Genomic DNA, 15,455 nt, shown 5'->3' on the forward strand with positions numbered 1-15,455 from the left:
GGACTGCATCACAAAGCAATGATATGTGCCATTTGTCAGAGGGCGCTACAAAAAAGGTTTTTGAGAATGAACGGCATTTTCATTAATTATTTATACACTGTGCCTAAATAAATGTGATTCAGAAATAAATATAGTTCGTAAAATATAATTGTTGTTTTATTGTTGAACAAAACTTGGTTTTTTGTTACTAGTGTTTGTTCCCTCCTCACCTAGTCGCGCTTCAATCGCCACTCCCATAAGCCCCCAAGCTGATGTCGCTGGCAATAGGTTCTGAACCGCTTTTTGCCCGAACCTTCGCTACCATTTATATTTACCTTGGCGATTCCTTGAGTTGCTTTTGTAGCTTCCCGGCCGTGACGTCACACCGCCTCGTGCACCAACGCTGCTGCTATCTTTCGTTTCTGCAGGCCGGTGTTCATGGCTGTGCAGACCGTTGCTTGCCGCCCACTTTGAACCCGGTCCGAAGGCAGGGATGGACGATGAGCAGGAAAATAGGCAGCAAGGTGACGGCGGTAGGCCAAGCGGACGTCAGGCTAGAAACAGAAAAGAACAGTCTCAGCTCCGTTCGATGCTCCACCGGACTGTGCTGGAGAACTTGGGTGTCTGTGCTGGAGAACTTGGGCTGATGCACCCGTATTTCAGGCGAGTAATCACGCGTTTTGGTGTCTTTACAAGTCATTACATGATTTTTAGGTACTCTGTAAAGATTACTTAAGCATTACAAAACACCGGCTGATATTAACAATGCCATATTTTTCAACTATCGGTGCCAGCCTTTATTCCACGCAGGTGGTAAAACAGGAAGTGGAGGAGGGATGGTTTGTGGCTTGGGCTGTTCGGTGGGTGAACAACTTTTGCTCTTGATAAAATGAACATCACCAACGTTGGAGTTCTGCTTCGGTTTTCAGGCTCCCATTCTGTCACAGTGTCGCTCACCCAAACCGAAGGCACAAAGCTCACGGTAACAGAAAGTGTAAACTAGCGCAGCATTTCTACGGCTACACGGTAATCCATCTCGTACGCAAGTGCCTTTCTCTTCAAAGCACACATATTGAGGAATCCCAGCGCTAAGGCTGGCGTGGAAACCGTAGTCATTAAAACCAGTGAAGATAATTTAAAGTGGTAGAAAGGAATCTTAATACTCCTAATAGTTTTATTCCTACTCAGATCGCGCGGAGCCAGGATCAGAACGCTGCAAAAAGCGCTCATAATAATGTAGCCCATTCCAAACTTTAGGAGCATCCAATGAGTTGGCGTAGCCATTAGTGCATTTAAGAAGAAATGAATACTAATAATAGTTGTTTTATTCGTACTCAAAACGGGTGGAGCCAAGCGCAGATTGCTGCAAAAAGCGCACATGCCATTGCAGCCGATACGCAACTTTAGAAGCGTCCGACAAGTTTAAGTAGTCATTACTCCATCTAAGAACCCAACACAGCTGTCTAGACTTCGTTTCATTTCACATGTGCGCTCACAACACCGCCAAGACATTCAAAGCACAGAAGCAAAAACGACAAAAACAACGGGAGGCTCTGTAGTCCAATGCACCGGCTCATTCCACTGACGAGATGAGCGCCGAGTGGTGGCGCCACCCGTCCAGCTGTCCGGTCACTATTGGTTTGTGTGGTCACTGTGGTGTGCAATTCGCTCGATCACAAAACCGTCTGAAACGACCGCAGTCCATGTGATATCTAAATAAAGCTGAGAATTTTGGGCCTGGAAAATAATTTCCCAAAATGAAATTGCGAAGCTTGCACTCAGTTACGGAAGGCTTGAGCCATAGTGAAGTTGCAGCATTACTTTCTATGCGAGTACTCAAGGACACATCACCGTGTATTTGTGTAATTTTAAAATACGTTTTTACATGTTCTATGGTAACTTTCTTGTGTGATAGTACTGTCATACCCGACTATTACGATCTCGGATAGCGCAAATTATGCAATGTGTCGAAATAAATAAAACAGTTACAGAAATACACGAGAGAGCTATTCCTTATAACGAACTTCACATCTGATATATCGAACTCCGCGTGCCTAGAATGTCTACCAACATGTATCCTCTCAGAGTGGCGATTGAGAAGTTGAATGGTCGCGACCACTGAGAAAATGACGCGACTGAGACATTGCGCCTCGTATGAGTGACATGACGCCAAACACTTTCCGTAACTGTTTCCGACGCGCGGAACTCACGACGGAACCCGCCCACTCAGTGGACTGGACCAAGAAGCCCGCTCGCCAACATTCCCGATGCTGTGCCGAAAGGAGTGTCCTTCGAAGATTTCGTGAGTGCCGACGACGACGGTGCCGTCACTGTAATCCCCTCGGACGAGGGCAACGTCAGCAGCACCGTCGTAACGCTAATAAAAAGCACCGAGGAGGCAGAGGATGTCGCGAGTGAAAGCCATCCGACGCTTAATGAAGTGCTTTCGGTAGTCAATGTTCTCCGCTAATATTTGATCAAAATTAAAGGACACGGACTTGAACTGGTGCAAACAATGCCTCGCGTAAAAAATGTTGTGCTAGTTCACGCTTCGAAAACGAAAAGCGAAAAAATAACCGCTTTTTTTAAGTAGGCAGTTAAGGCGTTTAGGCGGAAAGTAGCTTTATTATTTGCAATAAATCGATTGCTTTGTGTATGGTAATCAGATACTTGTTTTGTTCGTTTCTGCATGCGAGGATGAGAAAGGATTTCCCACGTATTGCGAACTCGTAACGATAAACTCGTTATACGCGGGTTTGGCTATATCGAACTATGAGATATATCAAAGTAATCATAGCGTATATTGCAGTTCGCCATAACCGGGTTTGAATGTAGAAGTGATCGTCATATGCATCGATATCATCGTGTTCCTCAGACCAAGCAAAAACATTTCGCCCTGTTCCCGTGGGGGGAACCCTCAGGAGGATGCGAAACATTAGTGGGGGTTGGTTGCTGTGTGAGTAGAGTTGTCGTAGGTAGTGTGAGTAGAGTTGGTGTCTGGTGTTAGAGTAAGGAGACGGGGCGGCTACTGAAAGGTAGTCGTTCCTACAATGGCGTGCGACAAAGGAATCTTGTGGGGAACTTCGCCGCTGCCATGCTGTCACACGACAATTACACCTTCGTTGTAAGCTACGCGCACAATCCTCGGAACTTGGCGGGGCCCTCTGCTTTCCTAAAGGGGATAATTCCCGCGGCATTCTCGGCATTCAGACAAGCCGTCTCCCGAACGCTCCGCTGCGACTTGATGACGACCACAGCGTAGTGTTGGCACTGCAGTGCCCCTAGACGGAGCGGCGGGGATCTATCCTTTCACGCGCCAGGCAGAAGTGCCTGGTCACTGACCTCGTGAACGGGCCTTACAGGAGCCCGGTCAGAGGGGGTGCGGGGTAGCCACCAGAGAGCCCTCACGCTCGTGTTGGCGGGCAGCCAGCCCCTCTGAATGTAGGACACATGAGGACCGTTCCCTGTGCCGCCGTTCTTGCACGTGCAATTAGTCGGTCACAAACGTTTTGTACTGGTAGACAGAGGCTTGACGGTGTCTCTTATAGGAGACGAAATTTTTGAGGCCTGCCGTAGAAGGAGAATCCGGGTTATGTACGCCGAGACACCCTTGATTTAGCAGGGGGCTTGGCAAGAGCAATGGGAGCTGTTTGAATAACACTGGCTTTTGATGGCAGAAAGCGCAGAGAGCGTTTTGTTTACTGTAAGCGGGCCGGCAGTCGGGTGACGAACAACGTTTTTTGCGGTTGCAACGAAGTAGATATAGAAAACGAAGGGCGACGTAACAGGTCACGTGATTAACACAAAAGGGACGGTGACGTCAGAGCGACTCAGCCGTGCTACATCTCCCCTTTCTTAGGGAGCCAACAAATTACAATTGTCTTTCAGGTTGGGGGTAGCGGCAGGGCTCCCGGCGTGCCCTTGTGCTTCTGCGTAGCTCTTGAGCGGGCTGGGCGTCGTCTTGCTGCTCGGACCCAGCAGGAGGACTCTCATCGCGATGTGGTGTAGGGGCTTCTCGCAGATGCTCGCGAGTGCGTCGAAGTTCCTGACCCTCTTCCGTTTTCACCACCAGGGATCGCGGCGTCTCAGCAGGCCGCAGAAAGACCGCAGGTGTCCAGGTCTTTTCGTGAGTGTCGTATGTAGTCACTCGTTGCCCAGACGACAGAGGTGGCAGGTTCCTGGAGCCGCCGTTGTAGTAGATCCTCTGGCGTTGGCGGATCTCCTGTAGGCGGTTCTGGACGGCTCGGTTGGGCACGACCTCCGGCACCAGGTGGCTTGTGGGTACGGGCAGCAGAGTCCTCGTCTGCCTTCCCATCAGTCTCTGCACTGGGGACTTTAAAACAGCATCTCGAGGTGTATTACGCCATTCAAGCAGAGCCATGTGGAAGTAGGGCGTTCTAAGCGAGCACTTTTTTAGTAGCTTTTTTGCTTCTTGCACTCCCCTCTCCGTCATACCATTTGAGCGTGGATGATACGGGCTTGACGTTACGTGGCTAACACCGAGTCCATGTAAAAATTCTTTGAATTCGGTACCGTTGAAAGGCGGCCCGTTATCGCTACACAGTTTAAGCTGTAATCCATGAACTGCAAAAATCTCGGTGCACCAGGACTTGAGCAGGTTTGCAGTGGTATGGCGAAATTCCCTGATTTCAAAAAAGAAGGAATAGAAGTCAACTATTATAGCAAACTGTCGGCCCTCGTAAAAGAATAGGTCCATTCCTACAGCCTCCCAGGGTAAGGTTGGAACTTCATGGCTCAAAAGCGGCATCTTTGCGTTTCGCGGCTGATGCTTTTGGCATATTTTGCAGTTTCGACAGAACTGTTCAATGTCGCTCGCCATGCAGGGCCAGAAAATGACGCTTCGCGCCCGCGCCTTCATCTTATCGGCCCCAGGATGTGCTACGTGCAGAAGAGCCAAAATTTCTGTTTTCATCGAGCTTGGTACGATTACCTTGTTGCTGCGAAACAGAAGACCGTCTTGTGCGTGTATCTCCACCTGATAAGACCAGTAGGTGCGGACGGCTTCTGGAACCTCGTGCTTGTTGTCAGGCCAACTGGTCACCGCATATTCCCGCAGAAGTGGTTGAACCCTCCGCACTTATTGCAGGTTCTTCCGGTGGCGGGGCACCTTTCGCAGCGGTGTGTGCGATAGCCGCAGCTGCCGCAGGCGTCGCCTTTCTTTGCCACTGCGTTAACGTTAACTACCGTACCGTGCGCAGTCTCAGCGGCTTCGCTGATTTCGCGAAACTGCTCTTTCCCTTGCTCTTGTGTACGGCAGATATCGATAGTCTTTTGGTACGAAGGGTTCTCCGCAATCAATTTGTGCTGCAGGCTCTTGTCTCGAATTCCCAGAATAATGCGGCTGCGCAGCATCCTCGGTTCCATTGCCCCAAATTCACAGTTGCTGGCTAACATGCGAAGCTCCGTGAGCCACTCATTGAAAGGTTCGCCTTCCCTTTGGTTTCTTGACCCGAATCGGAATTCATGATATGTCAAGTTCGTTTCCGGCTTGTAGAACTCTTCAAACTTAGAAATTAGGACGTCGATGTTATTTTTGTCCTCTTCTGCCTCAAACGTGAAGGTGCTGTATACCTTCCTTGCCTCTTCACCGATAACCACTAGCAACGTGGCCGCTTGCACATCTTTGGCTTGCTTCGTCAACTGGGTAGCAGTGGAAAATAGCGTGAACTCACTTTTCCACGTCTTCCATCCCTGCCAGGCGTTGCCCGATGTATCCAGGGGCTTTGGTGGCGGCAACATCGTTGACGGCAGGGGGGCTGGCGGCGTGGTCATTTTCGGCTGGGCACCGCTGCCACCATGTAAGCGGGCCGGCAGTCGGGTGACGAACAACGTTTATTGCGGTTGCAACGAAGTAGATATAGAAAACGAAGGGTGACGTAACAGGTCACGTGATTAACACAAAAGGGACGGTGACGTCAGAGCGACTCAGCCGTGCTACATTTACTTGCCCGGTTTGTCTGCTCCAGTCGTACAAAGGAGAGACTTCCTCTCGAAGGAGGGTGTTGTGCTCGGCATAGGGAAGAATGGCTATCAGTACCGGCCAAAAACCCCTTTCTTTCTTTTTTTCACGCACGCACCGATGCACGGTTTACAACCGCACGCGGCAGCTGAACTCTACTGCGCGGTGGAAGGACAGGGAGACGTGTCAGGAAAGACGAGCGCTGATGTATACGTGATGGACGCATCTTTTTCAGGTTCCGTTGTTCAGCGCCAAATGTTGCCTAAAGTTTGCTTCCCTTGTCGGGAGGGGGTGGCGTAAGCGGGTGCGCCGAGCTGGGTGGTTTCATTTGCGGTGCGCGCGGCACCGAGAGTGAGAAGAAGCAGTGCTGCAAACCTGAGAAGCTACTTTTCCCCTAGCTAAGATTAAAACATTTCCTTGATTTTCCCACATTTTTGCTGAATGTGGTTATCAGATGTTTTCTCACAGATATTGCGTTCGTTTTATGCGATCTAACTGCCGAATTTGCTTTTAAGGCATAATTATGAATTTGTTTGAAAGCATTTTTGAAGTGACGGAGATGAAGCTGAAATAATGTTGGAGCACAATTTGTAATTCTTTAAATATTTTTCTCATTAAACCACAAAAGCAACAGAGGGTCATAATGTGGGGGGGAAGTAATAGTGAATAATAAATACAAAAATTACCTCGAAAGTAAAAGCGGTCGCTCAGCGCACATACCACGATACGACATTCCAAGAAGCACTACGTGTAAAGCGCATAGTTTTTAAGCCGAAAACATGCAAATTATAAAAATATCATGATCAAGAACACCGCATTTGAATGCAAAACACAAAAATATTGTACTTCGACACAGAGCACTTGTAATAGTATCCAAATAAATATCACAGAAGATTAATTATGCATGTTAATTCGTCTGATTATGTGTTTACTTAGCATGTATTAAATACTGCACTTTTTTTCATCAAGGGCAGATTTGCGGGCAGACTTGCCAACGAATGCTGACACATTAACACGGTTACACTGCTCGTCATTAAATTTTTTTATTGAAAAGAAAAACTGAAATGGCCCTTTAAATGCTGCTCGTCCGATACCGTTTTCAAAATTTTCACAACAGTTCTTACAGGGTGCACCATGTGCCCATAGCAGACAGCCAAAGACTTGCATATAAAATAATTGGGTAGCACTGTATAGTTGCATGTTTTCTGAGCTTGCCTTGACTGGAGCTATCTATTACAAGGTATTGCTTTGGTGCATAAGGATGTGTATTTTGTGAAGCAACCAGTTTTGCAGAAAGAACTTTATTTTATGTAAGCTGAAACTGATTAGCTTTGTGCGTGATAGCCCTTAGACTGCAGATCTCTGAATCCTTAAAATCTATCCAATTGTACACACGCCTAATTTTTTAGCAATATCACCGGAGCGTCGACCGTTTGGTCGATCAGCGCCTCGTGATGGAGTGAAACGGCAAACTCGGCGAGAGTAGCCGCATGCGCACTAAGCAAAAGGCGCTGCTGCCATCGTCTGCTAGGCTGTTCAATGAGCAGACGGAAATCCCCGATTTTTGTTATCTGCTTATCACACTGCCTGCTATACTCGAAAGTTTTCGAGACCGGGCGCGTAGCGCCAACTGAAAACAGAGTAATCAGCGTAGCCGAACGAAGCTTGCTCTAAACGAACTTGGCGTTTGGCAACGCTGATTACTCTGTTTTCAGTTGGCGCTACTTGCCGGTTTAAACCAGTGTGAAGGAGCCATGAAGACATATACATGTTTATTTTATTCGAAATATTTCGTGTTTTATAGTGCCCCAGCGCTTCTCCGGATGTGAACGATGCTTTATTCACTGAGAAACATTTAAAAGTTAAAATTTTGAGTTTCCCGCTAAATTCTGCGTTTTCGTGGTCTGCAATGATATCACATGAGCCGACCTCAGTGCTCCTGATTGGAAAGCCTTGTTTACCGGTTAGTGAACCTAGGTAGCACCATCCGTATCATTGCAAGCCATTTTCTGCTTTGCTTTGTTTTTAACTGCCTCTAAACCGGGCATGTTTTTGTTCAGGGAGAAAAGAGTCCTTTCGTGAAACAAGTGCTCACTCGACTGATATAGTCGCGTAAGGACACGCAATCGGCAAGCATCGCCAAGCCTCGCAGTCCTGTGCAGCTAAACGAAGCATAGTGCGCACAGTACCAACAGCAGTATGCATCGGTACTTAAATGTTTACGTGTGCTTTTGTACCTTCCACTATTTTTCCGCCCATTCTTACTGCTTTAAAAACAATGGGACCTAAATTTAAGCGCAAATTCCTCCTTCAGCAAGCTTATGGGCTCTGCCTAATTTGCGTTTGCTTTTGCCGGCCTCCTACAATCGCAGAGCTGGCTGGTATGACATCATGGGTTCTGTTGCGGAAAATGAGCTAATGGCTCGCATGCCCATTCCTTTTTTCCCTAATTATATAGCGCATTTGAGTTAAGTGTACGTTAATAGTGGTGTCGGTATGATTTTAACGAGGCAATATTTTTAATGAACCAAACTTGTCTTTTCTCTTCATGGCTCCTCTAGGGCAGCCGTCCACGAAAATCCCAGCCTGAACAATGGACAGAAGTTTCAATTCCCTTGGTCGCTACAGGATGAATCAGCTGCTGCATCTATTCCCAGGCTCCGACCGGCATTACCCAGACGCCGTGGATATTCTATTGCGATGCTTTGGTCACACGCCGGATTGTTCCAGAACATCTGGTGCAGCTTTGATCGCTCCCTTCAGTCATGTCATCGAATAATTTTGGCGGGCTCCCGCGACTACTGGACCACGTGCAGTGTCACGTGCGCGGTCTGGCAGCCCTGAAGGTTTGTTCACACACGTAATCTACGATGACGACAAGCGTGCTTCTGACATTTTAAGCAAACACTAGGTCGCAGTGGGTGGCTAAGGCATTGAGCAGCTGAGCCCAACGACGTGGGTTCGATTCCTGGCCGCGGTGGACGCTTTTCTGATGGAGGCACAAAGCAAAATTTCCCGTGTGTTCGACATTTCAGTGTAGGTTAAAGATTCAAAGGGGTCAAAAATTAATCCGGAGCCTTCCACTGTGGTGCGCCTCATTGCCTGTGTAGCGTTGGCTCGTTAAACCCCGTAATTGGGTTGCAGTGGGTCTGTCGTATGCAGCAACCGTGTTGTTTTCAAGTAAAGTCGCATAGATTACATAAAGCGTCACTGCAGTTTGGTTCCGTTAAACGTAAATTTTCTTACGTCACCTTTCATTGAACGTAACTTTCATTTACATTTACTCATTTACATATTTCTTTACAACACTGCTAGGCATTGCAGGTTGCAGCAAGGGTAAAAGGTGAATACACAGTGTCCTCATAAACAACAAACCTAGGTGTCTTTCAAAGTTTTCAGAGGATTTGCATCTTGTGAACACCTCGGGAGAGAGAATTTTAGTCCACTATTGTACAAGGAACAATTTTTAATAATACGCTGTGCATATGACTAAAGAAAAAATTGATTCAATTTTGGGTTTTGTCAAATGAGAGTATTTCTGTACTGTGTGTTATACACGATATCACTTTAATGTAAATTTTAGGTTACATCAGGTGTAACTTAAAGCATATGGATAAGGTTACATAACATAATTTTAACTTTTCACTTTTGGTTACGTCAAACACATCCGGCTAAATTTCTTGCATAGCATGTGTTTTAAAAATTCAGCTTCTTCTGCAACGAAAGAGCCATACAAAAAAGCCCAACCCAATAAAGGGCATGTAAATTTATGAGTACCTTTATCAATAACACACTGTTTATCAATATGGCATGGTTCTACATATTTAATTGAGTTGGTCAACACATGGAAAATATATAGCTGTCATTCATTAATATTCCGGATTGCCTTGACAGGATGCATTGGCGATGGTCAAAAATTACGGCTAGCATTCTAATTATGTGACACTCAGATCTTAGCTAGGCTGAATGATTGCTTTCTTTACTTCTACATTTTTTAAAGTTTAATAGTTAGACTCAGTGCCTCTCAACATCCTCAAAGCCTGGAGTACACCACCACTTCTAGTACACAAGTTTGGCTTAAAGCATTTCAAAGTGGTTTATCCAACTTTTATAATATATAAAGTAAAAAGGTAACAAAAAAGACCTCCACTCCAAAAGACGAGCTATCGCATTAAATACATAGCGGGAATAACGTACAAAAACTGAAAGACGTTATGCAGGAACATCAAAATGTATGCATTCACCAGTGGCACTGGGGAATGTGGAAGAATATTTACGTAAGCAGTGTGTATAGTGCCACTAAAAAGAATAGTATACAACCAAGGCTGCCGGTGAGGACATATGGCAGAACCGGCGGTTTACTTTAAGAAAAAGAAAGAAAACTAATGTTGGCTGAATATGCATTGAAATGAATAACGTTTGGAGTAACGGTTAGGGCCAGGAAAAGAGCTGCTTTGGATTGGGACACAAACTAATAAGATGAAATGACAACCAGTATTACCAAGGTAACTCGATGGAGAGACGAATTAAAAAATCTGGGGGCAAAGGATGGACTGGGGTTGCTCAGGACAGGAGCTCTTGGATGTCTATGGGAGAGGCCTTCCTCCCACAGTCAACTTAAATAGGCTATTGGTGATTGACGCTGAGTATGTGTGCACTTGTGTGTTTTCCCAGGTGGGGTGTACTAGAAAAGCAGCGTCAAGAACTGGCCAGTCACAAATACAGAGCCAAACATAGCGTAAAAATATCGAGTCATGCGCAACCTTCCCGTCGCAAGGCAAAAGGTAGATTTGATGCTGCAAAAAAAATTCAACCAATGCATTGAACGGTGAAAATGAACCTACACTACACTCTTTCAATGGCATTACTTTTAGACAGATGCACCTAATTTGACACGACAGACTAAATGTAAAATCGGCTTGGTTGGCCCTATTAAAGGCTGGCTTTCAGTTTTTAGTGGCCATTGTTACACCTAAAATTGCTTTTAATTCCTAAATGTTTCCTTGGCAAGTGTCAAATGTTTGATCTTGCCCAGAGCTATTCATTTTCGTGTTTGCAAACAAAGCAACGTCACATACCGCAAGGCTGAATTTTGCCCGTGAACTTTCTTTAGAGGGACTTTAAAGGGTAAATATTTTACTTCAACTGTTGGAACTGAAGTTTTAATTCTGCTTTCTGACCGATGACATTTTTTTACAGGGAATAAAAAAATAATGTACCACTTAATTCACTTCCATCCCATCTTCACGATGTAGCAGAATGTGTACGAACCACCACGTAGTTCTTGGTAAAACTTAAGCAGGTTTGGGTTCTTTTAGAGAAACTGTGCGAACGACCACTGTTAATTAGGGCAAAGCTGATGCCTAACTTAGTTGCCTATTTTGCTGGTTCTAGTACACTACAGTAATGAACAAAAGATGTTTCATGTACTATACTTGGTCGTTCTGATAGGGCACCCATAAAGTCAAGGCACTTTTACACAGCCATTGTGAAGGCCTCTGTCAGCACTTTACTTCTACGAAAATGGTGCGTTCCAATCAGCTATTCCACCGATGCATGGCGGTAAGCATTACTAGTCTTTTATTGTGATAATACTTGGCACGGGAAACACAACAAGTATTTCCCACCCTGCAAGTTCTTCAACAGAGAAAACAGAGCAAAGGCAAACCATCTGTATCCAGCAGGTAAGAAATGCCGTACACAATGGCTCTGGTGATTGTCATCAGTAGGCAGATAATGGGACATTAAATTGAGATCAATAAGTTACAGTTTGTTCTAGCTGCAGTTTCTAATATCGCTGCTTCATATTGGTGGGGCCTGAAAACATAATTGTAAACTGTGTACTTCAAAGCACCTTAATTGTATTTGCAGAGAGAAGGATGTCCAAAGCATTTACGTTTGTAAATTCATTAACGTTGTTCACAGAGTTTACGTTTGCAAACTCCATTGGCATTACATTTCACCGAGCATCGAAAAAGAAAAGCATTCCACTTTCACTGCATAAATATACAGATGCACTAAAAAATGTTTGTTCACGCAAACAATAACCGCACTGTACAAGCCCTGTGATCACTAAGCGTTGCACAACTACAAGCTACGAGACAGAACTGTTTGGAACCCATCGAAGAGGAGGTTTGGAGGACACAAGTTTTTCTGCTAGCAGGAGCCAGTATGACCTTGAATTTTGTCGAGAGCTCTATAGCTAGAGTATTGTATTGCTGCCTGAAATACAGTGCCAAACAATTATTCTTTACTAGTCACTCTTGTCCACACACTAATGGCTACGAAATCAAAAATAAATTCAGGGAATTATGCAAAAAAATTGCTTGTATTCAAGCGCATTTTTTGGATATAAACAGAATAATGTAACAGCGCTCGTTAGTAAGACCAGTGGAGTTTTAAAAATTTACATGCAACGTAAAAACAATTAAACAAAATTCCTCTTATGAGCAGAGAAACTTTTGCTAGAAACTAATCAACAGTACAAATTTGTCCAAAGGTGCATTCGCCTTTCTAGTACTACTCGAAAGATTTCAGAGGGCAGCACTTGAATGCACATTTTTACCACTCGTGCTAACGAACTTCGGTTGCACATTCAACCTGTCGAGCCCATGCAATTGTCTCGCCATAATCGCTGACAGTGCGCAAGCTTAGAGAGTACAGCAGACATAAACAAATTCACAACAACATAACGGCGAAACTGCAGATTTTGCTCATCTCGAAATGACATTGTTCAACCAGTGGAAATCTAGTACGCTTTCTTAGCCTGAGATGAAAATGCTGGTTTCATTTTTTCAGCGTGCATACAAGAACATATAGTGCCACTCCGCCTTGATCACTACAAAATCCAAGATAAACGGCGACGCGTTTGGACATACGAAGCGTGTTGACTCATCTCAATGCGTAAATAAAAAAACAGACACATCACGTCACGTACAAAATTTGCTGGGAATCATATGAGCAATCTCGGGCTTCAAAAAATTTGGATGGGGATCTCCCACCGTCCTTCTGCATCGGACAGTGGTACGTCTTCTGCAGCACAACGCCCAATTTTTGAAATCATTACCACCCACCCAACCCAGCGGGAGGTTATGGTGTTGCACACGCCAACCGGAAGGATTTGTTGCACACCTGCACACACCACGGCAGCTGTCACCAGCTGGCACACAGCATTTCGGTTCAGCTATAGCGTGACTGCGCAATGGATGCTGACGTGGATTCATAAAGTTTTCGGCGCCTAACAAAATCATCGCAAAACCACATAGATTCCCGGTGAACAGTTTAGAAGCTCTAAAGGCGAATTATAAAATGTATTTGGGACAGCTCCGCTGCTGCTGCTGCTGCCACTGCAAAGCGTGCACTTTTGTAGAGTGCGCTTCAGGTACCTGGTACAAAAAACTAGGACACACGAAGTGGACAGTGCGAGCGCAACTATAGATTGATGTATTGCAAGTACAATATTTCCTTGGAGAACAAACACATCGGCAGTGTAACACGATACAAATAGAAGGGGAGGGTGCAAGTGTGGGAAAAGTTTTCACTATAACTCACACAGGACAGGCGGTAACGCATCATTAAATGGTAAAGACCATTCCTTTGTTTAATGTTTAGGTAGCAGTATATTCTGCAGTACGCTTTTAATTTTTTAAGTGGTTTAACGAGCCAAACTGCACAGGTTATGAGGCTTTGAATAATTTTGACCACATGGGTATCTTTAGAGTGCGCCTTAATATTGAAAAGACAGGCGTTCTTACCTTTCGCCTCCATCTGAAGATCGGCCGCCGAGGCCGGAAATCAAACCCGCGTACTTTTCTCTTTCTCTTTCTTTTTCTCGACTCTCACTACAGGAACGAGCGTCGCAAATACCCATTCCCCCACCCGAACCTCTCTCGCGATGAAGCTACTACCTTCCGGCGCCTACAGACAAACTCCTACCCACATAACACCCTGCTACATGCCATGTATCCCACCCAATACCCTGCCACATGCAACTCCTGCCCCCACCCAGGCACCCTGTACCACATTGTATGGGAGTGCCAGCAATCCCCTTCCCTCACCCCTAACCCCAACCCTACTTATGAGCAGTGGGTGGAGCTGCTGACCAGCTCCGACCTTCCACACCAGCGACGATTGGTGGAGAGGGCACGGATGGCCAGCACAGCCCAAGGCATCCCGGACTAAGGAAGCCTCCCATCGGGCGGGTGCCCTAACATCACCACCTGGTCTCCAATAAAGTTTATTCATCATTCTCGACTCTCTATCTGCTGCATTTTATTAAGTCTATTTGAGGCACGTTCAGCATGACTAAGCATGAACTAACGCATGCGCTCTGCTCGATTGATATGTGAAAGGCTTCCGAAATTTCGCGTGTGGTTGCCTGTTATTTTGCTAAAATTGAAGTATTTTCGAACACTGGGCTGTACTCAAAATAGGGCAGTGCATCGACAGATTGTCTGATCGGGCCCTCTGTTGCAATGTGTAGCAGTGTTCTTGAAGGTGTTTATGGAGGCATCATACTGTTCCTCATGATTCTAATGCAAATATTGTACTTGTAATAAATAAATTGATAGCTGATTTTGTGTTGTCCCCTTGGTTCTTGTGTTCTCTCTAATTTTGTGTACTGTGTTACCTAAAACACAGCCTGCAATATTTCTAACCCAACTAGTCTTCTTCATGCTGGGAAAGGGCAGGGGCATTCTACAGAAACAAGGCTAAGTCGGGCTAGTTGGAGAGAGAGAGAGGGAGTAAACTCCACTTCACTCCTTGCTTTTTATTCCGAGTTTCATGTACCGTTGTCGCTTTACTCTCCCACCCCCACCCTGTGCATAGACGTCGCTTGCAGCGAGACAACAAAGGGAGGGAAAATAAAAATCCGCAAGTATCCGGGTGAGCCACCGAGCTGGAAGAAATGACAAAGTGTGAGAGAGACGTCTTGTAAAAGTCCAACGTTTTAACCGGAATGCCTGTGAGACTATCGTGTGTTGGCACGGATACATCGGACGAGAGCACATTTTAGCGCAGTAGCGGATAGAAGTGTTACGGACTGACCATCTACATTTTCTTCCAATTACATTCCGGGGAATGACAACTTCCCTAAATTCCATTTCCTTCAATTCCTCGGAGTACGAAAACTTCACTCATTTCTAAACCTGGAATGGCCGGAAAGTTCAAATTCCTTCCTGCAATTTCTCAAAATTAGAGAGGCAATGTAAGAGAGGCCTAAGGAAGGTATATACGTTTTCTATTGAAAATGCATGGTTCAAAGGATGTTGAAAACTTCTATATCAGGCGACCCCGGGCATCCGTACGAGAAGAGCCGCAAAGAGAATTGTGCGCATTCAGGTCGCCTTTGAGATTGTAGGGTTTGGGCAGCTGTTAAACCAGTACCTCGAAATCAGAGCTCGAACATGCAAAATCATGAGGAATTTAAATAGAGCATACCGTTATGAATCTATTTAATATTTTTGTGCCAATTGCTAAAGCCTCAAGGACAGTG

General features: G+C 45.5%; 1 protein-coding gene across 1 annotated transcript; it reads right to left on the minus strand.

The window, feature by feature from the left end:
* Positions 1-3,675: 3,675 nt before the first annotated feature.
* Positions 3,676-4,696, minus strand: LOC144164070 (uncharacterized). Its single transcript, XM_077694644.1, has one exon. The coding sequence runs from the start codon at positions 4,694-4,696 to the stop codon at positions 3,851-3,853; it is 846 nt and encodes a 281-aa protein (XP_077550770.1). The 3' UTR covers positions 3,676-3,850.
* Between the last annotated feature and the right edge of the window lie 10,759 nt (positions 4,697-15,455).

Source organism: Haemaphysalis longicornis, unplaced genomic scaffold (assembly GCF_048455015.1).
Source record: "Haemaphysalis longicornis isolate Haplotype H1 unplaced genomic scaffold, Haemaphysalis longicornis Haplotype H1 scaffold_13, whole genome shotgun sequence".
NCBI classification, from domain to species: domain Eukaryota; kingdom Metazoa; phylum Arthropoda; class Arachnida; order Ixodida; family Ixodidae; genus Haemaphysalis; species Haemaphysalis longicornis.

What these genes read in the sequence shown, in the direction of transcription:
- LOC144164070 (XM_077694644.1), bottom strand. Translation starts at nt 4,696, where the DNA reads ATGGACCTATTCTTTTACGAGGGCCGACAGTTTGCTATAATAGTTGAC.